Raw genomic sequence first — 27,997 nt, forward strand, 5'->3', positions numbered from 1 at the left:
ATAGCCATTACATTTGTAATGTTAACATGTAATGTACCACAAAACGTGAAGCTCCTTTGAATGGGTTCATCTGTGCCAGAGATTAATGATCAGGCCAATAAATTGTATGCTTTCATGAACTCGCTGCAATTTGCTCACGAACGCTCATTGCTTTTTGTTGTATTTATTGAGTTTTCCGATTGTGAGTGGTCCCTGAACGCACCTGGGGTACTCCAGCTCACCATAAATTGTGCATTGAGGGAGGATTCATGGTATGTCAAATGGACAGATGAACAAAAAGAACAGCTACCGTATGCCATGCGCGTTGTGAGTTTTGTCAAGAAAATCACCCTACTCCATATTAAACTTATCGAGTATCACTGTACTGTATTAGCCTGGATTGTGCTGTTTCACAAGTGTTGTCATATATTTTTCTTTGTTTTAATGAAACTGATATTGTGCAATATCTAAAGCTGCATATAGAGTATTTTTTTTCGTTTCATGTTCATGCTCCAATTACAAATAAAGCAGAATCCAATTATTCAGTACTTGAGTAGTCCCCCCTACTGATTATTTAAGCAATTACTTTGAGGCCACTTTTCACTTTTACACGAGTCATGGAAACGGTGCCAGAGTTGTGGATAGGAAAATATAAAAGTGAAGTCGTAATCAACACAAATCAGAAGGCACCTCATCGAATATCCGAGGATCTTCAAACGCACCAGCACCTGACTTGCGTCTCGAGCGCCCCCTAGCAGGCCTACAAAATAAAATCTCATTCTGATGACGTCACCGGTAGAGTTGTCATGGCGTCTTTTGGACCGAATCTACTGCTGCAATTTAGCTAGAATCTGTCGACAGTCGCTCAATCGAAATGGAGAAAAATGCAGACGTGCATCGAGACACCGTCGGGAGCGACACCATCGGGGCGGGCACCGGCGACGCTCTTGCAGCGGGAGGTGGGAAAGGAGCGGCGCAGAAAAGCACAAATAGTGAGGCTCGCCTCAGTACTTTGCTGGATAAAGATCGCTGTAATAACAGCACGGCTGAGGAGTCTAGCACCCTTCACGCCAACCCCGGCGCGTGCAGGTGTGATATAGCGGAGGTCCTGGAAGTCCTGGCCGAACAGGGGGCGAGGAATAACGCCGAGTCGAGGGACTCGCGGTCTGGAGAGCAGCAGATCAGTAACGGGATGGGGTCGGATCCAGACAAGGAGGGTGGTGCCTCAAAGTTAGTAAACAACCAAACCGACGGGCCGTGCTCAGGTGCGGACGAGAAGGAAAGCGAACCGACCAAACGTGCAAAACCTACCCATCTATGCCCGGGTAGGACGATCCCAGAGGACTTGAGCGCCCCGCACGCCTTATCTGAGGGGCTGGCGAGCGGCAGCGACCTGGACCCGGACGCCAGCCTCGGGGGTTGCGAGTCCCGAAGCCTGGACTCACTGGACGAGTCATTTTCCAAGCTCAACTCGTGCCCCAGTTCGGACTTGAACAGCGAGGGCCTGGAGGAGCGAGGGCTGGCCCTGGCCCTGCAGGGCGAATTCGGCCTGGATGGCATCAAGGCGACGTGCGCCAAGGACCGAGCGGCCGGCCAGTCGATCTACCACATCAAATGGATCAAGTGGAGGGAGGAGAACACGCCGATCATCACCCAGAACGAGAACGGCCCCTGCCCGCTGCTTGCCATCATGAACGTCCTTCTGCTTGCCTGGAAGGTAAAATATGCACCTAGAGGTCTTGTTCCTAAAAAGAACAATTAACATTGTAAGCCACTTTAATGCGCAGGCTTTAAACATCACTGCTTGAATTTAGGAAAACGAGCTGATGTATTGTACAAAAAATTACAAATGTTGTACTAAAAAGTTAAATACAACGGAATTCTACGTTAGGCAGTGGTTTCTTTCCATCCATCCATTTTTATACTGCACTATCTTGTTGAGGGTCATGTTGAGTTGGGGCCAGCTGACTTCAGGTGAAAGGGTCAAAAAATGGATGCCTATTGCTTGCAAACATTATGAAATATTCTAGTATCGTCTATTTTCCGTCACGTTCTTACAGCACGTGCTAAACTAAAATGTTACAAAAAATGGATAAAAAGTAAATACGACTGCATCATACGTTCTGCCATCTAGTGGAAGAGCGTATAATTGTTCTGCCTGTCACAAAATAGACGAACAATGTTATGTTATTTGTGAATAATAGCTTTTGCACCTTGCCGGCAACCCTAATGAGAACAAGCAGTTTAAAAAAGAAAATGACACCTGTACCTGTTATACCATACCCGACATAGTTGCTTTGTATCTCTCTGTCACAGGTTAAGATGCCGCCGATGATGGAGATTATTACAGCCGAGCAACTGATGGAATATCTTGGTGAGTGTTCCTCTTTGAGCATTTAAATGTAATTAATAAATTTGGCTTGACTTGGCCATACTGAGCAATCTTTGTGTGCCCCTGCAGGAGACTACATCCTGGAAACCAAACCCAAAGAGATCTCTGAAGCCCAGCGACTAAATTATGAACAGGTAAGTCTTTACTACTGTACTTGATCAATGCACAGCATGACTAATGAATAATGCAAAAGTGTACCTTGGAGAACAACAACAAATTAAGCCTTTTTTTGACAGTGTAGAGATGAGGATGTTCTTGAGTGCAACCATTTACGCAGAGTTGACAGCAGTAAAGCTTAGTTCTTTCTACATAGCTGTGTATTACATAAGATGCGTCTTTGGAGACTGCGAACAACAGAGGTCAGGGGTGTGTGCTGTCGCTGGCAATGGCGGTAAATGCTTGGAGACGCACGGCTGGGTTCAGCCTCTGGCTATTACTGAGGTTTGCTTTGTGTGTTTTTGTGTGTGCGGTTCACCATGCGAGAGGCGCTCGGTCGGGTTGGAGATAGAGCTCCACTTTGCTTCCTCTGCTTCCTCCCATCTCCTGTGGGCTGCCTACGTTGCGGCCTGTCCTTGCTCCAGCAGCACATCTGTGGATGATTTGAAGCCACGTTTTAAAAGCGAGGAGAAGTTTTTGGCGGCTCGCTCGCTCGCTCGCTCGCTGATGCTCAGTTTCTCAGTGGCACCGGCTTTCTAAATTTAAGCGGGGCTGAAATGCAACTTCTTAAATAAAACAGCGTCGTCTTTAGGGAGGGGCTCGAGTTTTGCATTGCACAGTAATTATGGCAAGCTAATCCGAGACTCTGGCCTGGGAGCTCTAATGCATGTGGGTGTCCGTTGCTGCAGACAAGCTCAGGTCCGAGGGTGTGAATAATCATTTGTTCTCTCCATTTTCCAATATATCGTGGCTCATTATGCGCCGCCGCTATATTGCAGATTTTTGAAAAAGTTTTTTTTGAATACGTTTTCACAGTATACAGTGGGCGAGACAATTTAGTCTCCCGGCTTGCTTTTCTGTTTCGTACTTTTGATGCAAGTCCAACATTCCAAATGAAAAATGACAATAACGACTGATGAACAGATTGTGAGTTTGCTCATTGCATTCTGAAAGGACTTTTGTTTTCATTGCCTGCTGGATTGAAGCGTTCAGACCGGGACTTCACAACATTTCTATTTTTACATTCACGTTCATACGTCATTTGTCACACGAGTGTATGAGGATTAAAATAGCAGTCGCTGCTCTTTAGTGGTTGTTAAATATTTACTCAGAGGAGTTGTGTAAGTGAAGGGTCCGGTGTTGCGATGTGTATTGGTCTCAGTGGAGCTGAGCTGCACCATTGCACGGCAAATGTCCCATTATAAATCTCATTTTAATAGTGTCTCCTTTAGCCAGTTCTTGCTCAAACTACAGCACACAAGACGTGAAGGGCCGCAATGTGTCCCATGGGGATTCCTCCAGTTGTTCAACTAAATAACCAGTTTCCAGTAATAGAGCAGCTCTGACACAGTCATTCTTTTAATGTCCTCTAGTCATTCTCCAACTGCTCGGAATTGTCTTACTAATGAGTACAAAGAGTGCACCATCTTATTGACTCGGAGTGAACAACATGGAAGAATAATCAAACTGCAAAAGCTTACGCGCAAATACTTTGACTTGCAGTAGTTCACTATGACACAAGTGTGGCGTAAACAAAAGATGCATTGCAGTACGATTAAAAAAAAAAAAAGGCTTTGTTGCTTTTTGTTTCATAAAAAAAAATATCCAAGCATGTTGTGGACTGTACAGCTTAAGCACCTACTAGACATTAGACAGATGTATAATATAAATAAAATATACAATATATTTTTTTTTTTGTTACATCCCTCATATATTTATGAAAAAAGAGCCTAGAGAGCAACCAGAATGAAATCGTTTTGTTCTTTTCAACATTGGACCCTTTGCATTTTGCCAAATGCATTCTACAATTTAAATTTGATTAATTCTTCAGCCCTAATATGGACCTTGTGCTGGTTATGAAGGATATCAAAACAATGTTCAAATGGCCAATTGAGAAACATTGGCCAATTCAAACCAGGTCATGTTGCTCATAACCCTGTGGAGCTGGGATCCATCACAAGCCAAGATGAGTGCAAGTGATGCGGCGCTAATATCATCTGCTTGTGCTCATCTATGTTGAATGGACCAGATGGGGTCCATTATAAAACTTCCGCTAATCCCGACATCTGTAAAGATCGTGAGCGTCCTAATCCGCACACTCTCAAATGTGTCCGATTAAGGATTTCCACCTCAACACTACAGTACGCATACAATTAGATTTTATTTTTCATCAATTTTCCCCTTCTTCCAGAGAAATAATATAGATTTGTATCTTTGTAGATTTGTATAATATAGATTTGTATCTATTCTGTCCAGATAACTAAAAATAGTCAATTACAATAATGTGGTTGCGCAAGTCTGCACACCCGTTTATAACCGGAATACGGCTGTATTCAGAATTAACTAATCATATGTTCAAATAGTCAACACTCCTGCTACCATTTCAAGTGCTTCTAGTCTGATTAGTGCCAAATACAGTTTTGATGTTCTAGTTGGTTTTCCTGATATATATATTTTTTTTACTTTCGATGAAAAAGCTAGATTTTATTTTTTGCTAACGCTGACTGTGGTTGTTAACTGTTTCTGTTGTCCTTTATTGAATAAACATTTTGGTACCTAAGCATGACTATCTCCGAAAAGGGCTTTTGGATTTGGCTCTTGTTTTTGATCCAATTTGTACAGTACAGTGTATTTGGCTTACCTTGTTTCCTCCCAGCGGTGTAATGAAAACGTTGAAGCGCTCAGATGTCAGTCATAACTGAGATGTAGGCCTCAGCTGCAGGGCTTATCCTGAGTCCAGACTTAAATGGCAACGTGGCTCACAGCCAGCAGGGAGACGCTTTAGGGCTGAATGCAAGAATGGGTCGGACTCGGATTCATCAGGTTCCGTGTGGGCGCCTGCCGCTTGCTCTTCGTACTCCTACAGAACAAGGTGTGTGCGTGAGTAACAATGAAAGTCACCGCTTAATGCTCACCTTCTCAAACACGTGGGTGTTTTTCAAAAAGATAGTAGGTTGTTCATTCCATGCCTTTTTACTTCTGCCAAGTACAAAAACTACAGTTCCGATAATACGTGCCTTCACTTTAAAGCCATCCGATTACAGCTGGCTACATTCAAACGTTTAAAAGACAAATTAACTTCTTTACTCCCTTGATTATCTTAGCGGTTCAGCGTATTTTGTTTGTGCAGTAAGTAGCTGCAAGACTTCGAGAGATTTATTTTGTATGATTTCCTATTTAACACAGATGGAACATGCAGGCATTACACAAAGATAAGTCAGTGATCAAATCATGTCTTACTAGCACGTCTCTTTTCTTCTTCCGGCTTCAATTTTCTCTAATGATCATCCTGTTGATTTGCTTGGCTAAATGGCTCAACAGCCATCATCATTGACATTATCATGTCACATGTATGTCATCACATGGTCAAACCGGACAGACCCGAGGAAGAGAGGCTGTGCTACGGCTGAAAGCAATAACCGCCAAGCAGCTAATGGTTTCTTGTAAAGGTTGAAAAATCAATGGGCTGTTATCCTGTCAGTGTGCAAGCTAGAATGTACACTGCTCGTATTGGACGCTATTCATGTCTGTTAAAAAAAAAAACGTGTCTTCATGACTGCATATTCATTCGTGGGTTTACCGTAATCCCCATCTATTCATGAATTCACCTTTTTGTGTCTTTTAATTTCCTACGGGTGTCAAAATTAATCGATTAATTGAAAACTAACTGATGATCAAATTCATTGAAAACTATTTTAATACTCGAGTTAACATTTAGAGCCACTGTTTAACTAAAAATTGTCCAAATCCTCTGATTTCAGCATTGCATCAGTCATCGTGTTAAATCGAAATAGGACATTTGCAAACATATTTTACACCCCCCCCTTTCTTTTTTCTTCCTCTTAGAACATGAGCGACGCCATGGCAGTGTTGCACAAGCTCCAGACAGGCCTGGATGTGAATGTGAAGTTCACAGGCGTGCGAGTTTTTGAGTACACTCCAGAATGCATTGTGTTCGATCTGCTGGATATCCCCCTCTACCACGGCTGGCTAGTGGACCCCCAGGTACGGCTGGCTCATTCACAATAGTGGAAATGAGCTAGAATAATTGTGCTATTTCATACTAGTCAGGTTGCTTGTTTCAACTCTGCATTTTTTTGTCATGACTAATAGTAGCTTTGCATCAGTTCTTGGCAACTGTTCTTTCTCCACAATGTCTATCTTCATTTGCAGATGTGCGACATTGTCAAGGCAGTGGGCAACTGCAGCTACAACCAGCTGGTGGAGAAGATAATATCCTGTAAACAGTCAGACAACAGTGAGCTGGCAGGCGAAGGTCAATACATCTCTCTGGGCTCTCCTTGTGCTTCTTCCCCGCTTGTCTTACACTGCAACACATTACAAGTTACCCCCCCCCCCCCCCCCCCGCCCCTTAATTGTTGTCCATGAAATATTGCCACTACTTTTCCATTTGTTTAAAACTAGTATTGCTATACCCACAAATGTCCGCTTTATGCTTCATATTCCAAGTGACAATAAATTTAAGTCATATATATCGGCAATACTGTTACGTTAAACAACTTTGCAAATTTACGGACAATCGTTACTAGTCTCCCCTGCCTGTGTGGAGGGCATACAGGGCTTTGGATGACGTATAGGTCCAATGTGCACAAATAAATCGTATACATATTCGATTTATATGCACATAGGAAAGAGGCCAGATTTGTAAAAAAAAAAAAAAGGAATTGTACTTGTAGAATGTTAATGCAGCTTGTGAACCTCCTCATGTGTCTCCATGTTTGTATTTTACTGGGTAACTTATAGTTCATGTATTGCTTCACAAATACAAAACAACGCTGAGGCAGAACTGAGAGATAGATAACATCAGTTCATTGGGAGGCACATTCTTCTGCAGTGCATATTTCTAATGGACTCACCTTTGCAAAGCCACTTGAGACAAACCACTGGCCAAATCAAAGCGAGACGTAAGAGTGGCGCCACACTGGTGACCCACTTACACAAGTCATTCTTTCCTTGCTGGGACACTTGTCATGTGAGAGAGTGATGCCATCCTCATTAGGTATACGGTACCTGTGCAAAGGAATCACATATGTGCACGGAGTTAGTCTCAAATCTTCAAATGAGTTATTCTTGGCAGAGGATAAAGAATATATGCCATGTTTTGCTACCTCAGTTTGCTTAATAGGTTAAAACCGTCACATAGATGCTATTACTTAGCCTGTCAATGACAATTCTCATTATGTTAGCCAGCAGACTTGCAAAGTAATGTGGTTGTTTGACATAAAAAAAATTCATTCTTTGATTTGTGTTTAGTTTGGTGGTTAACTGCAACTAGGGGTGGCAGTTGAGTTCAGTGTTGTGATATAGTGCTAGGATCAAAACATTTTGCTTGCAAGTCAAGCAAAAAAAATAGGCTGAATGACTGTGAACCATTTATTTAAGCCATATTTAAAATGTAATGTATTCTCATCTAAAAGGTCAGCCAAGAGCCAGTCTTCTGGGGAAAAAAAAAAAAAAGAAAAAGTACTTTTTGCATAATCCTGCTCACAAATTAGGTAAGATCAATGAAAAGCTTACCTTCTTAGCACGGCTAAAAATAAATGATATATTTATATAATATTTTTGAAAGGAATACCTCCCTGACAGTGTCAATCATATATGATCATCACAGAAATTTGAATTACCTCAGGCACTGCTGCAGTTTTTTGGGGGGGAGATGGGTGGTAGATTCTGGCCCATGTTCATAAATCAGGGTGTTAGGATTGTAGATTTGATTGAAGCACTGATATTATGTATTATTTTGCTAACAATTGCAATCTTGTTTCTGCACCTGTGTGTGGCAGGCATTGTGGCAGAGCAATTCCTGAGCAGCACAGCCACTCAGCTCACATACCACGGCCTGTGTGAGCTCACATCCACCGTGCAGGAGGGTGAACTCTGCGTCTTTTTCAGGAATAACCACTTCAGCACCATGATTAAATACAAGGTAAATCACATTAAGTACAGACGAGCATCCGTCCATCCATCCACTTGATGTTTTTGTTCTCCAAGTAGTAGCATCTGGGGGGAAAACTGAAAGTAATTACTCACATTTTCCTCTTGGTTGAAGCTCACAGTCTGGCTTTCACTGTTTTGAAAGTGATAATTAAAAAAAGCTGTATTTTTACATGTAACAATTATGAATGGGTGTGCTTCTGCTAAGCTGAACTGCATGCAGCTGCTTGGCTATATTATCAGTGCAGCTGGAGCAGACTTTTCCTGTTATGTGCAGGAGGGGAAGTGACTTTTTTTTCTTCTGTATTTTGAACTCTTCACTACCACACATTGGCACTGCCAATGCAGGCAAAGCTTTTGTGCGTTATCTTAAAAAAAAAAAAAAAAAAAAACCGTGTGTAACTTGTGCCTCAGCACAATGAACAGGCCAGGCATTTTCAGGCGGCTGTTTCACTTCATTTGTAGACTGGTGCCATCAGATATTATGCGGTCACACTGGACAAATGAAACTCCAAAAAAACATACCTAGTTCGTACGTTGAAAAACTCAACAAACCGGTACATTTGTTTCCTGTGCATGTTTTATCGGCAGGGTCAGCTATACCTACTGGTGACCGATCAAGGTTTCCTGACAGAAGAGAAGGTCGTGTGGGAGAGTCTTCACAACGTGGACGGAGATGGCAATTTCTGCGATTCCGAATTCCGGTTAAGGCCTCCGTCAGACCCGGAGACGGTGTACCGAGGACAGCAGGATCAGATAGACCAGGTCTGAGCACTGATGCAGGCAAGGCCAGCAGAACCGGAATTTTACTTCTCCTGCAACCAGGATGTTCTTGTTACGCCATCAAAAACTGTAACAAAAACAAAGATCAATCATGTAGGAATAGGATTAGGAAGCTACATGACTCAGTTCTGTACGGCATAATTGTTTAGTGGTTAAGACATCTGCAGTCCCTCTGGCAGACATAGGATACAGTCCTGCTCCAAGCCTTGACAATGTGGGGCTAAAATAACAAATGGAAATGTAGTTGCCACTTCCCAAATTCAACTGCACGCTTGTCGAAAATTCTCAATAATAGATGAGTTATAATTTGACGCCCTCCTTTCCATAGTCCTACTGCAAGCCCTAAAATCCCCAACCAATGTACCAAAGCTTCTCCGTGGCCCCTTAATTATTCATCAGGCTTTTGTCTCCTCTGCAGTTTTGCTGTTTTCAAAGCCATCTGTTTCAAGCAGAACTTGCTGACAAATTCTCAGACAATAGCTCAGGCAGACGTTATAGATGACTTGTTTACTCAGACAGGCCTGGTTTGGGGGGCGGGGGGGGGATCAATTTCTGAAGGTATAATCAACACCTTTAGATTAGAGCAAGCACTAATGAGACCCACGGTACAATTAGGTTGTTTACACCAAGATTGTAACCAAGAGGGAAGAGAATATGTCGTACGTTAAACGTCAAGTGCAGCTGCACAACCTAATGAGATCCAAACGGGAGATATATCAGTATTGTGTAATGTGTATTGTTTTGGTTGTAGTGTGCGGGGAAGGGCACTGCATCATACTGAGAGCTGCCTAATTGAATCGTTAATCTAGGTCAGTGGTTCTGAAATTCTTTACAAACAAAACCTCGGCTCTTTAAGTAACACTATTTGAACAAAATGATTTAATAACCAACAAAACAAAACTCAGTTTAAACGCACTTGTAACAAAATTGGATATATGCAACTTTACTCTTACTATAATGGTTTCATTGTTTCCATCGCCCGAGTAATTCAATACACTCGCATCTTAAATGAACTTTCCTCATTGAACGGAATAAAAATGTCATTATTCTGTTTCAGACGCTCTTAAAAAAAGTTATTCTAAGGCAGTTTAATTTGGTTTCCATTTCGATCAATATTGTGCTGCTTCTCCTGGCAACTTGGGGCAGAAAAATAAAGACCTATGGAAAGATACGTACACATTATCGGTCAAAATTACCCCATTAGCCGCTTCATCATTCTTTGCGGATGATAAAAAATATCTCTCCTGTAATATTTGTCATCTGTATACAAGTGTTGTTCCATAAACATTAAATAAAAATTGTAGTATACCGCAATACAATTTTGGCAACAAACAGTTCGAAAAGATTAAAAGCAAATTTACGTATCGCGTGTTGTGATTTAACCGCATGCTTGTGCGCGTCAGGACTACCTGATGGCGCTATCACTACAGCAGGAGCAGCAGAGTCAGGATCTGCAGTGGGAGCAGCTGCCCGGAATCAGCGACCTGGAGCTGGCCAAGAAGCTGCAGGAGGAGGAGGACCGCCGAGCATCGCAGTACTACCAGGAACAGGAGCAAGAGCAGGCAGCGGCGGCGCAGGCGCAGGTGTGTTTATGCGTAATTTTTTTTCGCAGGCAGGAGAAGTGGCTCGAGGCAGATGAAAACGAGTCAGAGGCAAGCGCTTAAGGGCTTCACTGCATCCCAGTGGGGGTTGCTGCTATGAAGAGTGTAAAATCTGGGCCTGTTTACTCGAGCACAAAGTTCTTATTCTGTAACACAGGTTTATTGTACTTTGGGCCGGCTAGTGGGAGAGCAGGGAATTATTCTGTTTGACATTGTTATTCATTGAATCAAGGCTACCGTATTTTCCGGACTATAATGCGCACCGGACTATAAGGCGCACCTTCAATGAATGGCCCATTTTGAAACTTTGTCCTTATATAAGGCGCACCGCACTATAAGGTGCACCATTAATGCATCATGTCAGATTTTTAATCCAAATCAAATCATTCTCCATTTTATCTTTTTTAATTCAACTTCAGACGCAATAAATTACTTTATAATCACAAAATAATGATCCATAGTCTTTTTGATTCATGATTCATAGTCTTCAGCGGGCCACTTATGATTGATTTCATGACACAATGCTTCGGGCCAGTTTAAATTTAGGAATTTGGTCCATATATAAGGCGCACCGGACTATATGGCGCACTGTCGGCTTTTGAGAAAATTTTATGTTTTTAGGTGCGCCTTGTAGTCCGGAAAATACGGTCATTTTCTGTCAGTCAGTTAGTGGAATATTTTACATTTACAGCAAGTATTGGGAATAACGATGTTTCTCAAAGTATGTGTCGTATAGAAAATGGTTGGATGATACCTGTGGTCGTGCGTGTGCTGCAGGCTCAGCAGGAGGCCGCAGAGAGAGACGAGGCGGACAGAGGGGCAGCGGGAGTCGATGGTCCCGCAGCTGGCGCTGAGACGGTCGCAGCAGCGGCCGCCGCTGGCCAGGCCACGGCCAGCCCGGGAAAACAGTCGTCTAGCGGAGAGCGCAAGGCCAAGAAGGAAGCCAAGGAGAAAGACAAATGTGTCATTTTGTAACGTCAAGCGAGCGTATGGCAAGCCGTTTGAGCTTATAGTTCATTTGCGTCATATTCAGTCCTCGCGCTAGTAACCAGTGGGACAATTTAGTAGCCCGCAATGGTCAAAGGGCTTTCCATGAAGCCATGCGAGCATTTGTTCAACGCTGCCAAATAGTCTCACTAGTTGATGGGCCTTGGATATGAAGGATATGGACTAAATGCTCAATGGGTTTGCCATACGTGCGTGTTTTTGGCGAAGGAAGGAGACACACTCGGAGACGCTCACAAGAGGATTTGCTTCCCAAACCACTGGTGCCTGCTAGCCTCCATCCTCAGCGGACCACAACGCCCCCCCGCCCCTCCCCCCACGGGATCTTTTGACCGAGTCAGCGGAACTTTGTTACCAATTGCCATACTGCATTATATTGGTCACAAAGGCAATCTTTTTTTTAGGAAAATACATCATTTCCGGAAACTAAACGTCACTCGCGTTCTCGTTACGACAAACCTTTGAACTTGTCTTGTTTTTTTTGTTTTTTTGTTTTTTACAGTTCATCTGCTTTATGTAAGTAAGCTTGTTGATGCCAACATTTATTTCTTAATGTTGCCAGTTAACTTTTTACACTAAAAAGTGTGGAAAGCAATTTGAATATTGCATTCTACTACACTGCAATGTCAATTTGAATTTGATTAATTGTTCACCCCTACTATGTACTAGTTCACACTTGATTCTCACTAGTAAGCCAATTCAGTCTGCTAATAAAATGAGTCTCACTAGAATTGGATTTTTTCCACTGCTAGATTCACTTCTGGCCTACAAGTATGCAAACAAGCATGACTAGTAAACTAATGTGCTGCGCTAGTAATACCGCTAGGCACGTGTTACACACTAGTAGCCAGCTGCACAATAGTAGGAAAACTGTTACGAGTGAGGCAAAACTATGCATTGGTTGACAAATGTGTGCTACCAGTGACATAAAATTGTACTTGATAACATCTCGTGCTTCACGTAGTCTTAGTAGGACACAGATGTCAACTAGTGTACAGGTTTGTCTCAACAGCAATTCACAACTGTCTATGTTGCAGTTGCAGGCAGGAATGTCATATAGTTGTCGAAGTGCTCATTCTACTATTCAGCTGATTTGTCTTAACTGTGAGAACTAAGAGTGGACAAGTACATGGACCTCAAGATGGCTGTCAAGTATGCTCAAACGACTTTGTAAGGGATTCTTCTCTACTAAGGACTGTTGGGCCACACGGGGAAAAATACTGCAATAAAAATAGAAATCCTAGAATTACATGATTAAAATGGCAAAGAATGGAGTCAAGATATGAATAAAAAAATGCCATATAGTATACAAATGAAGCTGTGATAGCACGAGAATAACGTGAATATTTTAGAGGAAAAATTGCAGAATGATGTAATAATCCACGAAACAAAAAAATAATTCTTTTTTTTTAAACTTATTCTCATAATTTTACTTTTTCCCTCCCTTATTCTCTTAATTATATTTTTTTTCTTGTAACACCACACAACCTTTTTCCATGTATTTCATGACTTCATTCTTGTAACATTACAACTATTTATTCCAACGTATAACTTTTTTTCTCAAAACATTACGACGCCATCCTTATGATTGCTTCCTACTTGTTTTATATCTCACTGTTACATGTAAGATGACACCTATTCTTTGTCACAACTTTAATCTCGTAATTCTACCACCTTTTTAATTAAAATTATTACATTTATTCTTGTAATATTATGGCTTAATTGTAACATTACAATTATTTATGGTCGTACTGTTCCAAATTCTTGTGAAATTCTGAGTATATTCTGATCAAATCGTAAGGGTTTCTTTGCTACTCAGTGTGGCCCAAATCCTCCTTTTGAATATTCGGGTTTGTCTGTTTTGGAAACACAATGCAGAGCTTTTGTGTGCTCACTGAAGAGGTTCTGATCCCACAACGGTGTACCTTTTTTATTTTAGCACAGTTTGGCCTTACATGAATATGTGTGTCATTGCGGTCTGCTCACTTTGAATGTTGTGTATTGTCGAGTAAAGTATTCGGCCACTTTGGAGAAGAGCCAAACATTTATCACAATACTAGTTCCAGACTTTTACCATGGTGAATAATTATCCAAATGTTTCTGTGGCACAACCGGACGGGACGTTGGCGACTGAATGAACTCTCTATTGTCCCATTGTTGTGTCGAGGTGAAGAAGTAGAACCCTGGTCATGTAAAGCTGTAGCCAATCACATACATGTATGGAAATCCCTTTCAGCATTTAGTACACTTGACTTGTTTTTTCTCACTAGTAACATGTAGTTGACTATATGTCAGCGCTGCCCTACTTGTGTGTCATATAGCAGTGAAATCAAATGTTACAGGTAAAGGTACATTTGTCCTCCATAGCGCACGAGCACATCATGGATCTTAAGGTGGATATGGAAGAAATGCTTAAACGGCTTTCCATACAGATGCATTTCGCCAAGACTGTATATATTTCTGACATGCATCTGCAAGAGAATGCTCCTGAGACCTTTTTATATCAAAACATTCCAGTCGGATGCCTTGACTCAAGAGGACAGAGGTGGGTGGGGACGGGGTTTTTTTTTTTTTTTTTTTTTTTTAAGTACAAGGCGCCTTATGACGTTTTTCTAGGACAAATCCAGGCGTCCGAGCAGTGTGAGACAATCCACCAACATGCCAACTACTCAGGCCTTCTTGTGAAGATATACTATGCTAGCTCTTTTTCAAGCTTTGTATGGGCGCACTTCCTCTGGCCTGCAGTCTTGTTGAACTACTCTTGCACACACGATGGAGCACGCTTGATTTGTAGACTTCACTCTAAACTTAAGCTGCTCATGCATGCGGACTACCTAAAAAGTACAATGAACCCCTGTTGTTTTTTGTGTGTTGGTTGAAAGGGAACCAATGAGTGAGTTGAAGAGCTTCACGTAGGGCTTTGCCATCATTTTGATGCCAATTAACTCTGTTGAAGTGAGGTCAGCGTTTTTTAAAAAAAAAAGTAGTCGCTATCTTGGTACAAAGGAACTACGTTGAAGTGAGTTGAGATTCGTGTAGAGGCATCTTGAGGGTTAGGAACTAAATGTAAGTGTGTAGTTGCTGCCATTTTGGTGCCAATGAACTATGTTGAAGTTGAGGAGCTTCATTTAGCGAAAGAAGCACTTTGCCATTATCTTGTGACAACTTAGCACCGAGGAACTATGTGAGTTGAGTAGCTTCAGGTAGTAATTTGTTGCAATCTTGGTGTTATTTAACTATGTTGAAGTGGATTGAGGAGCTTCACGTAGTGCTTTGCCGCCATTTCACTACAATGTTCGGCATTTACAAACCATTTGGAGGGCGTTAATTAGTCACGGCTGAAATAGCAGGGGTTCATTGTAAACTAATACAAGCCTCCTTTCAACAGGGTTCGGCAAAATTTCCAGTATAATATAAATTGTGAAAAGTAATCTTGCCTTTGTAATGAAAAATGACAAAAACACATATAATTCAGTTGAAAACACTATAGTGGCATAATGTAATTTATAGGTGAGTGCCAACTTGTTATTAATCACCTGATAGCCAATTTGATGGTGCTGTTGGTTTGTTTGGTGAGACATTTTGATAATGAAACGATGGTGGGAGTTGCTTTGAATGAGTGAGCAGAGCCTTTTTTTTTTTTTTTTTGACATCCCAGTCATCATCCCCAAACTTTCATTGTGAAGACAAATTAGTTGATAGGAAAGACTGTGTGTCAATGTGTTTATCGTTTGCCTTGTAAAAAAAAAAAAAGTGAGGTCAATTCTGTAAAATGTGCATTTCGACACGTTGGAAACTAATAAGAGTAGTGGCTATCATTTGGTTTTTGATATGCACTAACAGCAAAGCAACATACCTCATTTTGTATGGCTCATAAGTGTGCAAAGGGCACTGTTGTCATTTTGGGTACCTTTTAGAATATAAAAAAAAAAAAAGACTACTGGCCAAAAGTTATCAAAACTTGGTAGCAATATTAAGCCAGCTGAACTCTTAATTTATTAACATACAAAAAGGGCTGTTTTCATGTTGTGGCTGTTGGCGACTATTGCAAATTGCTACATTCAGGTTAGTTTGAACGCACTTCCAGGGGAAACGCAGCTTTGTGTTGACAGAAATGATTTACTTCTCATTTCCATTCTTTTCATTTCCTGTTGGACCCCGAATGATGTTTTTGCAGCAAACACTTGTATCAACAACAGACTCAATTCTGCTAATTTTATCTCTTTACATAAATGACCAAATAATGTATGTAGCCTTTCACATTGCAGTCACATTATGTATATGGTGGTAAATATATATTTAACTAAATGCCTTATAGACGAGGGACATTCAACCTGATTAGAATTGCCAATAAAAGCGCAATCATCACTTCAACTTCTGCTGTCATCATTTGAAATGGAAAACAAACAAAAAGTTGGCATAAATGCCAAAAGGTTGTAGGTTAAAAGGTTTCTCTAAAAATGGGCACAATATTAATTTGTCTTATGACAAAGAATATTGGTACATGGACTGAGATGGATATCAAGTGTAAGTTCTCCATTTTGAACTCATTCAACATCATCCATTCCAGTTAAAATGCAATTTCACATCTATACCTGTCAGTAGCAATGAATATAAGCTCCACATACTAGTATACACCAGCTTCACTGGTAGGATGGCAACATGGGACTACTGAGGCAAAAACTGCATGACATTGAAAAAAAATTTCTCTGTTCGAATGCAGTACATCACTCGCAGTGTGTAGATGTCAAGTCATTGTTTTGCCTCACTAGTAAACTAGTAGTAACCACTGACAATTGTCATACTAGTGAGGACGAATGTGAGGAAGACACAGTAAGATAATGTTCAAATGGCTTTCCAGAATATCAGATGGAAACAGTCAATATGTTTTATTTCGTTCACAGGTGCATTAACTGACAGTTTTGAAACGGTATGCATGTAGTCTAAATTATAACTCCATCATTTTATAAAACACGTTATGACAGCAACTCTTGTTTTGCCACATGGCAAATAATTCAAAAGTGGGGGTAGGAGGGCACAAATTGCCTTAAAATAAAAAACAAAAATAAATGACAACTGAAGAAAAAAAATAATACGTTACAGACCTATGACAATCTACAAGTTGCGCACAAAGCGGAAATGTCAGAACAAAACTATAACGAATACTTTTATACAAAATAAAAAGTCTTTACCCCATCAATGCGTTTGTGCCACCTAAAAGATATTCTAAAAAATAAAATGCAGCAGAGGGTCCTCCTTTTTTATTGGTTCGATGTGATCAACATTAGAACTGCCGTGTTCCTTTGAAAGTCTTAAAGTTGCCTGTGCTGCCACCGCTGGGAATGGAGCTGCTGGTGATTTGGACGATGCGACTCATTCCAGATGAGTGACTGGTGAGGGGAGAAAAATGGTTAAGAATATCCACTGTTCGATGACAGTATTCTACCGGTTGTCCCAAAGATTAGCCCAAATAATAAGAATTGATTTTGCATGTTCGAAATTTTCACAGCTGCCAACTTAAAGGAATTCACTATTTCTGTCAGGAACATTCCGAAGAGTGGTTTGTATCTTTTAGTATGGCTTCCAAGTGTTCTTCCAACAGCGGCTTGTAATAGCTTCATCCTTGTCCTGTGGAAGTTTGCAGCGGTGTCACTGACTGTTGTCTTTGGCTGTTTCCACAGCTCTCTCAATGTTGATACCCGTGGTTGATGTCTTTTGCTCAGTAGAGCAGTGGTTTCTTTCTTTGTTTTCAGGACATTCCAAAATGTTGAATTGGCGCTGCTCAGTGTTTGTACAATACCTCCAATCCATTTTCCCTCTTCGCTCATGGACAGCTGTTTGCTCTTTGTTTGCTTAACAGCAAATGCAGCTTTCACAGGTAATAGTCACGCTCTAGTTCATGGATTTGACTTTTCGCACGCATTTTTTTGGAACATAACCATCACGATAATCGAGGGAATACTGTATTGTAAAATTCCATAAAAATATCACACTGTGCAGGATTACTACTTTCGAGTTTGCCTTTAGTTTTGCCTCTAGTTCGCCATGAGAAATTAAACAGTCTACTGCGCAAATGATTCCATTTTGGTCCAATAGCCTGACCGGAGATCCTATATACTATTAGAATTCCATTTTATAAGCAGATTTATCAGTTATCTGAATTTTATTGTCAAACATCAGAATCGTCACCGGCCTAAAAAGCCATATAAAATCTGGCCCTAATTATTATTGTATATATTGTTTTATGTTATGTATTCTTTACAGCATTTACTTGCAGTTGAGGCAGTTTTCGAAGTGCTCAATAAATGAAACTGAATTGTGCATTTTCACCATGTTAGACGCTAATAATAAGGTACACTGACCACAGTTCATGCCAGGGGAATGAATAAATATATACATATACACACACACACCAATATATATGGAGTGTGTGTGTGTGTATATGTATATATATATATATATATATATATGTATATATATATATATATATATATATATATATATATATATATATATATAAATAAACACACACTAATACATACATATACATATATACACACATACATACATAGTACATACACACACACATACATATATATAATCTATCCCCCTCTTCTGAAACACCTTTTAAACACAGTATTGAGATATATGAACATGGAAATCCCAAAAATTCCACAGATTTGTCTGTTTGCTATTGTAATGTGTTTAAACTGTAGCAATACGGAAGGGACAAGCCTGTTTACGAGACAAACGGTTTTACCCAGACGATGGCGACATCATACTGCTGCGACTGTTGCTCATCCTGCGATTGTCAGAGAAGCTGCTTCCTCCTCCGCCTCCTTGAGAAGCTGAGCCACCTTGCCATTCCTTCCTCATGCCTTGCTCCCTGCTTTGACGCTGCACCACCACTCGGCGGCCCGAGTTGAAAGCCTGCATGGAAAACCAATTGAGCGTTTATTTCCAAACACGTGACATCCAGTTCGAGGTCCATGTTCTTACGCTCGTTTTTCTAACTACTACTACTTCCGTACTGGCAAGAGAATTTGTTGCAGTAGAACTGCATCTTTCATTTTGATGGTGGGGGGAGGGTCCCCAAGACTAGCACCATTTTCAGCCTACTAGCACACTTCTTACCGCTTTATAAAAGATTAACATGTTGGGGTGCACTCGTAATACTAGTAGCAACTAAGGCAGTTTCACTATTCGTACTTGACCTGCTAGTATGCCAACGTTGTTCTTTTTAGGGTTACATGATGTATCAAAACAAAAACATATTGCAGTACCTTGTATACCAACTAGTTTGAATCTTTTAAAAATATGTTTTGGAGATTTCTTATCAAGAGTAATCTATAGTATAGGTATAGTAAGAGTTTTTCCACGAGCACGGTTGCTATAAACTTGTCCAACTAGGCTAAGCGGTTTGAGGATTTATTCAGCAACCTTATCCATCTTACGGTACAAGTACTACTATATTCACTGTCCTTGTAAGCAGCACAACTGTGGCTTACGAGAAGTATTTTACTGAGTCAAAACTACAAACTAGTTGACAAATATATGTTTCTAATGACAAACTTTGACTACTTAACATGGAGCACTCTACTAGCAGCACGCAGATGTCAGCTAATGCACACATTTACCTCAATAGTGCCATGTGGTTGTACTACTCGTATGCTTAAGTTACCCTACTAAAGTTAAAGTTAAGTTAAAGTCCCAATGATCGTCACACACACACATGGGTGTGGTGAAATTTATCCTCTGCATTTAACCCATCCCCGTGTGATTTTAATCCATCCCCTGGGGGAGAGGGGAGCAGTGAGCAGCAGCGGTGCCGCGCTCGGGAATCAGTTGGTGATCTAACCCCCCAATTCCAACCCTTAATGCTGAGTGCCAAGCAGGGAGGCAATGGGTCCCATTTTTATAGTCTTTGGTATGACCCGGCCGGGGTTTGAACCCACAACCTTCCAGTCTCAGGGCGGACACTCTACCACTAGGCCACTGAGCTGGTTATTGTGCAGAACTAGTAATGGTAAAAATGTTGACAGTCGTTCAAGTAACGCACCCAAGTCTGTCCAATAATGCATTGGCTGAACCATCTGACGAGCGAGGAATCTGCGTGGACTCGTACTATATGGACTTTATCGGAATATCAAGGACGTAGAATAAATGTCATTATAAGATTGTAAGCACACCTGGTTATTCATCACGATGGCTCTTCCGCCATCTCGATCATTAAAAGATCCTCTTCCTCGGCTGGCTGAAGAACTTCCTCTAAGTGTGGGACCGGGCTCGTCTCTACCAGGTCGCTCCGTACGAATTCGCATGGGGCCGCTGCGTAAACCACAAGAATGCCATAGCAAATAAGCTGAGGTCAATACAAAAAAAACCAAAAAAAGAAACGGAGGGAAAAAAAAAAAAAGCTTTACCGTAGCTCGCCCTTGTTGGCATTCATGTCGGCGTCATCCTTCCACCCGTGGCCTCCCTCCCTGGGGGAGCGGGTGTGGGTCATGCCAGACATCCTGGACCCCATCGGGCGATTGTGCATTTGGATGGGCCGCCTTTCGTCTCGATCCCTGCGGTCTGTGTCGCGGAGGTCAGTGCGCGAAGGAGGAGGCTCATCCCGGCGCACCGCTTCAAAATTCTTGGGGTACCGCTCGAAGCTGGTGCCTTCTCGCTGAAGATTTAGTCGACTCTTCTTTGCTTCAGGCTCACCGTCAAATCGGTTGCGCCTGGAAAAATATGAGTGAGTGAGTTGTTTTCAGTGGGTGACCATTTTGCCAGTTGCTGTCGAGTGTCGATTAAAAACGACATCAGAGTGCCTTAGGGCTCAGCTTGCGAGCATCACATGAGCAAACCCAGAAAAAAGGTACGCTTTGATTGGTCGGTACTTGAGCCCTTAGTGATGGGAAGAATTTTATGTCCTCCTGAAACAACTTATTGGCAACTATGGGAGTGTCTGTACTTGGACACCTAAAACACTGTAGTTTGGTGACAACTTTTCTCGCACTTTGTAGAGCTCAAATGCCATGGATCTAAGCAAACCTGTCAAACGTGTTTGTCTGCTCAACAGCAGCCTGTGGAAAGCGGCCCCTTTGGCGGGTGTTGAAGTTGGTGAATCGGTTCTGCGGCCTGTTGAAGTTGGGGCCTTGATTAAGACGAGCATCGGGCGCATCAGCCGAAACCTTCTTGTTGCCATTCCAGTATGGATTGTCTCGCCGACTGAAATGTGAAACAAAAATTGGGATTTACTCTTGTTGCCCCAACAAAAAAAAATTTTTTTTTTAGCATTTTCTCATTCTAAACCATGCCCTTTCTCTGATTACTGCACTGTAGCCTACAACAAACACAATGATGTCGCTTACAAAAAGAAACAAGTAAATGAGGAAAATCTCTGTGGCATACTGGAGATGCTGCTGCTGACATAGGCTATATATTTAAAAGTGTGATGGAACTGATTTCAGCATTGCTGCAGCATCAAGTCATCAAAATAATGCATTAATTGCAGAGGGTACTGACCCATGTTCTACATCACGGCCTCTTTTAAGGTTTCTCTTTTCTTGCTCATAACGGAGGTGCTCCTGCTGTCGTCTGAGCTCTTGTTGGCGTGCCATGTGTTCTGCCTCTTTCCGCCGCTCCTGAAACAAATTGCACATGTCAGAAACAAATAATTTCAAAAATAATTCTTTATAATTCTTTTTACCCAAATTTCTTTCAGTCTGTGTACGTACTTGTTCTATTCGGATTCTCTCCCTCTCAAGCTTCTCCCTCTCAAAGCGCTCCCTCTCCAGCTTTTGCCTTTCCATCTCCAGTCTCTGGCGTTCACGGAAGAGGTTCTCCCGCTCTTCACACTCACGATCACGGCGCGCCTGTTCCATCATTTCGCGGTGCCTTAAAAAAAATCAGTATGAACAACAAAATTTCCTACTGAAACCATACAACATAATATGCAATGTCAAGTTTTGCTCGCAAACTAAAAACTGCAACCTACAAACTACAACCAACATTTACGTCAATTTTCATCCACCTACCTGCGCATCTCTGTAGCCCGACGAGTACGCTCCATCCGTTCACGCATACTCTGCTCCTTTATCTTCGCAAAAGGAACAAAGCCGCCCTCCTTGTTGACAAACCGTTGTTTGTTTTTAAACATCTCCAGCTGCAGGGGAAAACGTAAAATTACATTGATGAACTACCCTACTGACAAATCAAAAGAAAAAAAATTTGGACAAAACATTTAAAAACCTCTTCAGGGGGTATCAGCCATTTAGGACGTCTTTGCATGGGCATAGGAGCAAAAGGCTGGAACAAACAAAACAGAAGTACATAAGTACGATAAAGTGTGGGTGCAAAAAAAAAAAGCAGGTCGTTTTGCCTGCAGTGTGAACCTTGCCTCGGTCAATGTCTTACCTTATCAAAATATCTTGCTTTCCTAAAAGGTTTTGTTTTTATAAAATTTGACTTTCCTTTGGTCTGATCTCCCTCCACCGTACCGCCTGGACTCTTTGACCCTGAACAGAAAAAACAATCTGTTAAACTGAATTAAATGTATAAAAAACATACAAGTAAAACATACGTCCACAGGATCTGTCATCTCTTTTGGAAGAACTTTGGGATGAATTTGAAGTACTGGTATCACATTTACCACTTTTGGTGTCCTTGGATAAATCTTTTTCCTTTTCTCCAGATTTGTCATCTTTTTTGTGAGGTTGTTGTGACCTAAATGGAAGGGGGTCACATTTAAGTCATAATATCGGTAAGACAGTCCTTTTACCATTTTAGTCGCACCCACTTGCTAGACAACTTTGTCCCTACGGAATTGCGCTTTTCACTTGATTTGCTGGTACTCTCCTTGTCATCTGATTCGGTCTTTGACGATTCTTTTTTGAAGGGGTAATTTTTGGCCTGGAAAAAAAAAAAAAGCAGATTAATGAAAAAAGTAGGAATGTACCGACAGTTAGAATACAAGTACTTTCAGTACTTCCTCACCCAGTGTAAAGAAGGACACAAAAGTTGTTTTGCATCAAGTTTAGTTGAAAACATCAACTTATAAAGAATATAGCATATGTTTAATTGGTTCAGAGCGATCATTTATTAAATATGGCATAGATGTATACAGGTTTAAATACAACACAATATAAATATAACAAATATAAATTGTTAAAAACAAAAAATGCATAATAAACTCTATACCCGAGTATTGATATTTTCAGTTTACAATACATTGCGGCATTTTGTTTGAATAGTCGTTGCTTAAGGGGTTTATATTGTAGACTTGATGCTATTTGTTAGTCCATCCATGGAGTTTTACATTACGAGTTCACATTAAGCTAGCATCAGCGTACTCTTTCAAGACAAAACTTTTTGCTCAAACTGCCCAAGCGCAAAGAGTATCAACTGTTGCGGTATCTGGGCATTGTTACGAGAACGAGGTACAAACGCATGCATTTCTAGAAAACAAAGCCAATGCAAGAAATCAAAAGTATTGATGTTTACTTCACTTACACATTCAACATATATTTGCTGGCCATCAAGCTCAGTGCAGTCCAGTTGGGAGATGCAACGCGTCACCTCTGCACTGGAAGACATTGTCACCAGGCCATAACACTTTGAACCGGGACTGCGGGCGTTGGTTAGGACCTTGGCACTTAAAACCTGTCAACAGATAACATTTGGGTTTCAACCCGAAGTGGTGGAGAATAAAAAGACAATGCAAAATTACCTTGCCATATTTGCCAAAGAGGTTCTTCAAGTCTGCTGCTTTGGTGTTGAAGGACAAACCGCTCACCCAAATGTTATGAGAGGAGTTGATGTTGCTGCCGCTGCCGACAACTGCTTCCCACAACAAATTAGAAAAGGACAAGGTGTGTAAAAAAAAAAAAAAAAAAAATCATCAACAGAAATTAAGCTTTCCAACACGTCTTACCCTTATCATCCTTTGCAGCTTTTCCATCTCTGTCTCGTGAAGAGCTACAAAGCAAATGTTGCCACAACAAACAGCAAATGAGCTTCAATAAATGAAACATTCATGCGAAGTGACAAGGGTACATCTTTTGAGGTGGGGGGAAGGGTTGAGACAAACAAAGACCTTCTGAACTTTTGCAAAAGAAAAACAATCCTGTGAACAAGGCGTAGATGTGACAATGTCTCAGGCTTCAGAGCTTTTCCAGTGGTGATGGGTCAGGTCGTAAGCCAATTAATTCCCTTGACCAATGAACTCTTCAGGTGGTTTGTGGACCTCCTCAGTGAATATAAAAAGGTGCCATCAAGGGAACTAATGCTCTCACAGATGCACATCAGCCAAAAATGGGGAAGGCTTTAACAGCGCTGGAAGAGGCAAAGTAACAGAGTAGGCCTTCTCAACTCCTGGGTACTGTCGCAATTTACCACGAAGGGAAAAGTGTTTTTAAAAAAAGAAAAATGAGGGATTGGGATCATCTGTGAACGCGTCCCTTATGGCAAAAAAAAAAAATATCTTGAAGCTACCCACAATGTTGAGTTGCTATAGAGGTGACCTTGATAGTAGTATCAAAGAACTGACATAGAAAGACAAACCTCTTTGCTTGACCAGATACCCCAGTAGATGAGGGTGCTTTCTTCCCAGAATCCTTTTCTTTATCTCCAGCTTCGGCTTTCTTTGTGACCTCTCTGTCGTCCTTTGAGGGCTCGTCCCAGGCTCCGTCATCTTCCTTACCATCTTTTTCTTCCATCTTCATGTCATCATCTGTGATCACCTCGACAGAGGCCTCGGGCTCGTCGTTGCCCTTGTCGGCCTCTGAATCTGGAAGTTTCACATGTTTACCTGTGTCCAGAAGATCATCGCCATCAACATCCAAGGTGATGGCATCTTCATTTTGTATCGACACAGAAAGGTGATCATCCTCTGCTTCTTTCGAGGAATCCATGGCTTCGGCAGCCATCTCTTCTTCGGACTCCAATTCAGGTTCGGCCTCCCCGTCCGCCTCAGGCTCGGCTTCCTCGTCGCCCTGCGGCTCGGCCTCTGCCTGATCGTCGACTCGGGGTTCGTCATTCACCCCATCATCGACGTGCGGCTCCGGATCTGCTTCTGCCTCTTGCTCGGCATCCACCTCTGGCTCGGCATCCACCTCTGGCTCGGCATCCACCTCTGGCTCGGCATCCGTGTCAGGATTCGTCACCTCGGGCTCTGAATCAGCCTTGGCGAGCGCGGCTTCTGTCTCCGGTTCAACGTCAGCTTCAGCAGTGGTCTCAGCCTCGGGCTCAGGCTGAGAGAGGTTGTCCTCGCTGAGTGCAGGCTTACAATTTTCGCGTGTACCATCATCTGTATCTGTTACATCTGAGGGATTCAATAAGGATAAACATGGCAAAAACACGTTTAACATGGATATGTCACATGTTTCACCTAAACGTAGAATAGAAAAGCACATTTCGTGTTAGTGGTCATCGAGGGCGTAGACACCACAGGAAGACACAAAACACACAATCTTCATTGAAAGGGAGCGAGGATTCAGTAATCATCACTGGGGAAGGACTCCAGTTAAGACAATTCATTGTGAATGTCTCGTTCCAGATGCCACCCAAAAGGGGGAACCTTTCCTGGTGGGATTCAAATCAGAAAGCAAGCGGAGGGAAGTCTCAACCATCCATTCTTTACTTTCGTCGATCGCAGTGGTAAGTTGAGAAAAAAAGTCCTCAAGTCCATCCTTTTGATGACTGTCTTTCTTTCTTGACTGTCCGATGTGTCCAGTGAGCACAAACACAGCCGTGTGCGCAACGTGCATCTCTGTAACCAAACCGTGTCTTTGTCGAAGTCCAAGCCACGTTGAACTGTCGTGCTGCAGCTTACGACTATGTCTTCATCGGAAAGACATCCGTGCAGTTTGGATGGACAACTGCCTTGAAGAATCGATCAAGTCCTGTGACATTCCCAATGCCGATGCATTGTTGTCTTTTCAAATGTAGCGTGAGCCGTCACTTGCAGCCATCTCACTTGATGACCGCTTTAATAGCAGCGATTCCGTTCACTTGGGCTGTCCGTGACGTCGTGCCCATGATGATTTGATAGTATCAAGAGATGAATATCCTCAAAACAAATGATGATCCTCTACGTCCTCGTTTGGATCACAATCGAGGTGTCAATTAGAATGACGTCCGTTGCATCTTGTGACTGACAATGTGACAGTTGCATTCCAGATCCATTGCAAGTGGTGTAAAACCAACAGTATACTACCTACAGACCATGTGCGCGCAACGCCTTTCCAGTGCAAAATGTGGGACATTTCGATATTAAGCATGTCCATTAGCGAGAAGTGAACTAGAAAATGAAGCCACTCGCAGATCAAACAAACCCGGTGTGCAAAAGATGCTTCTTGCCACCATGTGGACATGATTTGTAGAGTATTAAAACCTTACACATCATTGTGTCAGCAAACATACCTTTCTCTGACTCATACTCCTCTGTTTCCTGAAAGAGAAAAAGCATCACTGAGTGGATTTGGTCAAGTATGCAATAAGATTAAGATTCTTCATTAGACTTCATTTCAACAACTTTAGTTCTGCTTTCCAGAGACCGCAGCAGCAGTCAAAGTATGTCGCTTACCTCTGAAGGCGTACCATCTTCCATGGTTGTGTCCAAGTTCAAGTCCATTTTCTTTCCTAAAATGTTGAGTGCAGACATTCTAAACAGTCAGAATGGTTTAAAAAGCCTCAACACGAGTAATACAAACAAGAGATTACCTTTGCCTCTTTTACGAGTAGATGTGCCTACAGGAGGTTGTATTTCAAAACTACTGGAGTCTGCATCTTCACTCTCGATAGCCTTGAAGCAGATAAGCATATTGGTTAACCCTGTCAGGTTCATGCTTATAGACAAAAAGTGGCTACACAATCCATGTCAGTAAAAAGCTGAGCCCACCTTCAGAAACTCAAACACCCTGAACTGTTTTGTCAATGACACTTTATAAATGCCTCTTTAGCTTCATCAATGTAGAAACGCAGTGGTTAGGGCTCCACAAAAATGAAAAATTAAAGAAGGCGGTTAACCATAAGTAGCCAGAAGAACCCCATTACAGTAAACTACACATCACGTCAAAATAACATATTCACGACAAAACTACTGTAATCACGGTAAAAATAGAGAGTTAGGGCAATCTCCGAATTCGTCGCTGGCCAAACAGAGGCGTTAACGGCAAAGAGCACTACAAAGAGTTGCACTGAAAAGGATTCTCCCCAATACTGTTTAAACGGAAAATCGCCAAACATGCGTTAACGGAACTGGTTATCTGACTAAAAATTACTAAATGAATGTGATACGCATGTGTGGCTTGGAGGGGGGGAGAATGAGATAATGTGTGCGGGGAGAAGGGGGGGGGGGGGGGGGGGGGCAACTGCGAATATTCCTAGCTTTCACGTAAAGGCTAAAGATACTACAGAACAAAGACAACGCTTTCCTGCGTGAGCTTTGTTCGTCCCTCAACATGAACGTAAAGCAATTGTAGTATTCTGCTTGTTTTTCAACAGCAATAAGTTATCATTACTCGCCATTGTTCTGCATGTATTTTAAACAGAAACAAACGCAGATAATACGTTGCCTCGCAACACAATGACAAGGGTTTTTGCTGTTGTTCATTCTATGAAACACGGTCTCACTTTGGATGTTTAATCGCATCCGTTTAGTTCGCCTGCTTTTAGGTCGGCTTAGTATCGCCTCGCTCGCAAGCTAACAATCAACTACGTTGACTCCATTGCATTGAACACAACATTCGCTGTCTTTACCTGCTTCAGTCTGGCGAGAAGGACACTTTTAACACCCGTAGTGTCCAAATTCCGTCGTTTGAGCTCAGATTTAAGGTCAACAACCCTTAATTCTGTTATTTTCTTTACCGCCGTGGAAATGGCTACCGACGCCATTTTAACGACTGAATTTTATAATCACGTGTGCAGATCGAACTCGAGCAGCTTTTTCCTTACTGGTTTTAACCCTCTTTTGCAACAGTGCCTCACACTGGCGTGGAGTGGAGGAGCAACATGACCATGTATTTTTACTAAATCCGTCCATTCTTTATGAGAGAAGAATGAGTTGTGTATATATTGAAAAATAAAACATGTCGCATTTTAGATCACACTAGGGCCTACGACACTACTGTATTCACTG

At 41.8% G+C, this 27,997-nt stretch overlaps 2 protein-coding genes and 1 long non-coding RNA gene across 7 annotated transcripts; 1 reads left to right on the plus strand and 2 right to left on the minus strand.

Annotated features, from left to right (window-relative positions):
• Positions 1-830: 830 nt before the first annotated feature.
• mindy2 (MINDY lysine 48 deubiquitinase 2) lies at positions 831-16,245 on the plus strand. Of its 3 annotated transcripts, none has more exons than XM_037248208.1 (10): positions 831-1,696; positions 2,296-2,353; positions 2,441-2,505; positions 6,374-6,532; positions 6,701-6,803; positions 8,332-8,474; positions 9,074-9,247; positions 10,669-10,848; positions 11,644-14,831; positions 15,061-16,245. In XM_037248208.1, exons 1-9 carry the CDS (start codon positions 854-856, stop codon positions 11,839-11,841), a joined length of 1,923 nt encoding a protein of 640 aa, XP_037104103.1. In that variant the 5' UTR covers positions 831-853; the 3' UTR covers positions 11,842-14,831; positions 15,061-16,245. The 3 variants fall into 3 exon arrangements, with proteins under 3 accessions (XP_037104103.1, XP_037104104.1, XP_037104105.1); XM_037248209.1 differs by having other exon boundaries at positions 10,669-10,842; XM_037248210.1 differs by lacking the exons at positions 11,644-14,831; positions 15,061-16,245 and having other exon boundaries at positions 9,074-9,265; positions 10,669-10,791.
• On the minus strand, positions 1,594-8,861 carry LOC119120933. Its single transcript, XR_005097592.1, has 5 exons — positions 8,484-8,861; positions 7,405-7,558; positions 5,169-5,387; positions 2,847-2,960; positions 1,594-1,689 (listed from the first exon to the last, which is right to left on the minus strand). It is a non-coding gene; the product is annotated as an uncharacterized LOC119120933 (long non-coding RNA).
• A 491-nt stretch (positions 16,246-16,736) lies between the features above and the next one.
• sltm (SAFB-like, transcription modulator) lies at positions 16,737-27,790 on the minus strand. Of its 3 annotated transcripts, XM_037248202.1 has the most exons (21): positions 27,619-27,790; positions 26,581-26,662; positions 26,444-26,499; positions 26,281-26,308; positions 24,990-25,180; positions 24,421-24,953; positions 23,792-23,835; positions 23,588-23,697; positions 23,371-23,520; positions 22,658-22,770; positions 22,442-22,584; positions 22,276-22,376; positions 22,111-22,167; positions 21,897-22,024; positions 21,597-21,756; positions 21,385-21,503; positions 20,911-21,087; positions 20,295-20,597; positions 20,061-20,199; positions 18,632-18,801; positions 16,737-17,261 (listed from the first exon to the last, which is right to left on the minus strand). In XM_037248202.1, exons 1-21 carry the CDS (start codon positions 27,751-27,753, stop codon positions 17,156-17,158), a joined length of 3,045 nt encoding a protein of 1,014 aa, XP_037104097.1. In that variant the 5' UTR covers positions 27,754-27,790; the 3' UTR covers positions 16,737-17,155. The 3 variants fall into 3 exon arrangements, with proteins under 3 accessions (XP_037104097.1, XP_037104098.1, XP_037104096.1); XM_037248203.1 differs by having other exon boundaries at positions 22,511-22,584; positions 24,421-25,180; XM_037248201.1 differs by having other exon boundaries at positions 24,421-25,180.
• Positions 27,791-27,997: the final 207 nt, after the last annotated feature.

The sequence above is a fragment of the Syngnathus acus genome, chromosome 3, assembly GCF_901709675.1.
Source record: "Syngnathus acus chromosome 3, fSynAcu1.2, whole genome shotgun sequence".
In the NCBI taxonomy this organism is placed as follows: Eukaryota; Metazoa; Chordata; class Actinopteri; order Syngnathiformes; family Syngnathidae; genus Syngnathus; species Syngnathus acus.

Coding starts and splice junctions, on each gene's coding strand:
- mindy2 (XM_037248208.1), top strand. CDS start 854: ATGGAGAAAAATGCAGACGTGCATCGAGACACCGTCGGGAGCGACACC. Junction 1,697..2,295: donor TCCTTCTGCTTGCCTGGAAG/GTAAAATATGCA, acceptor TCTCTGTCACAG/GTTAAGATGCCGCCGATGAT. Junction 8,475..9,073: donor GCACCATGATTAAATACAAG/GTAAATCACATT, acceptor TTTTATCGGCAG/GGTCAGCTATACCTACTGGT.
- sltm (XM_037248201.1), bottom strand. CDS start 27,753: ATGGCGTCGGTAGCCATTTCCACGGCGGTAAAGAAAATAACAGAATTA. Junction 22,168..22,275: donor AAGCAAGATATTTTGATAAG/GTAAGACATTGA, acceptor TGTTTGTTCCAG/CCTTTTGCTCCTATGCCCAT. Junction 18,802..20,060: donor CCATCGTGATGAATAACCAG/GTGTGCTTACAA, acceptor TTTTCCATGCAG/GCTTTCAACTCGGGCCGCCG.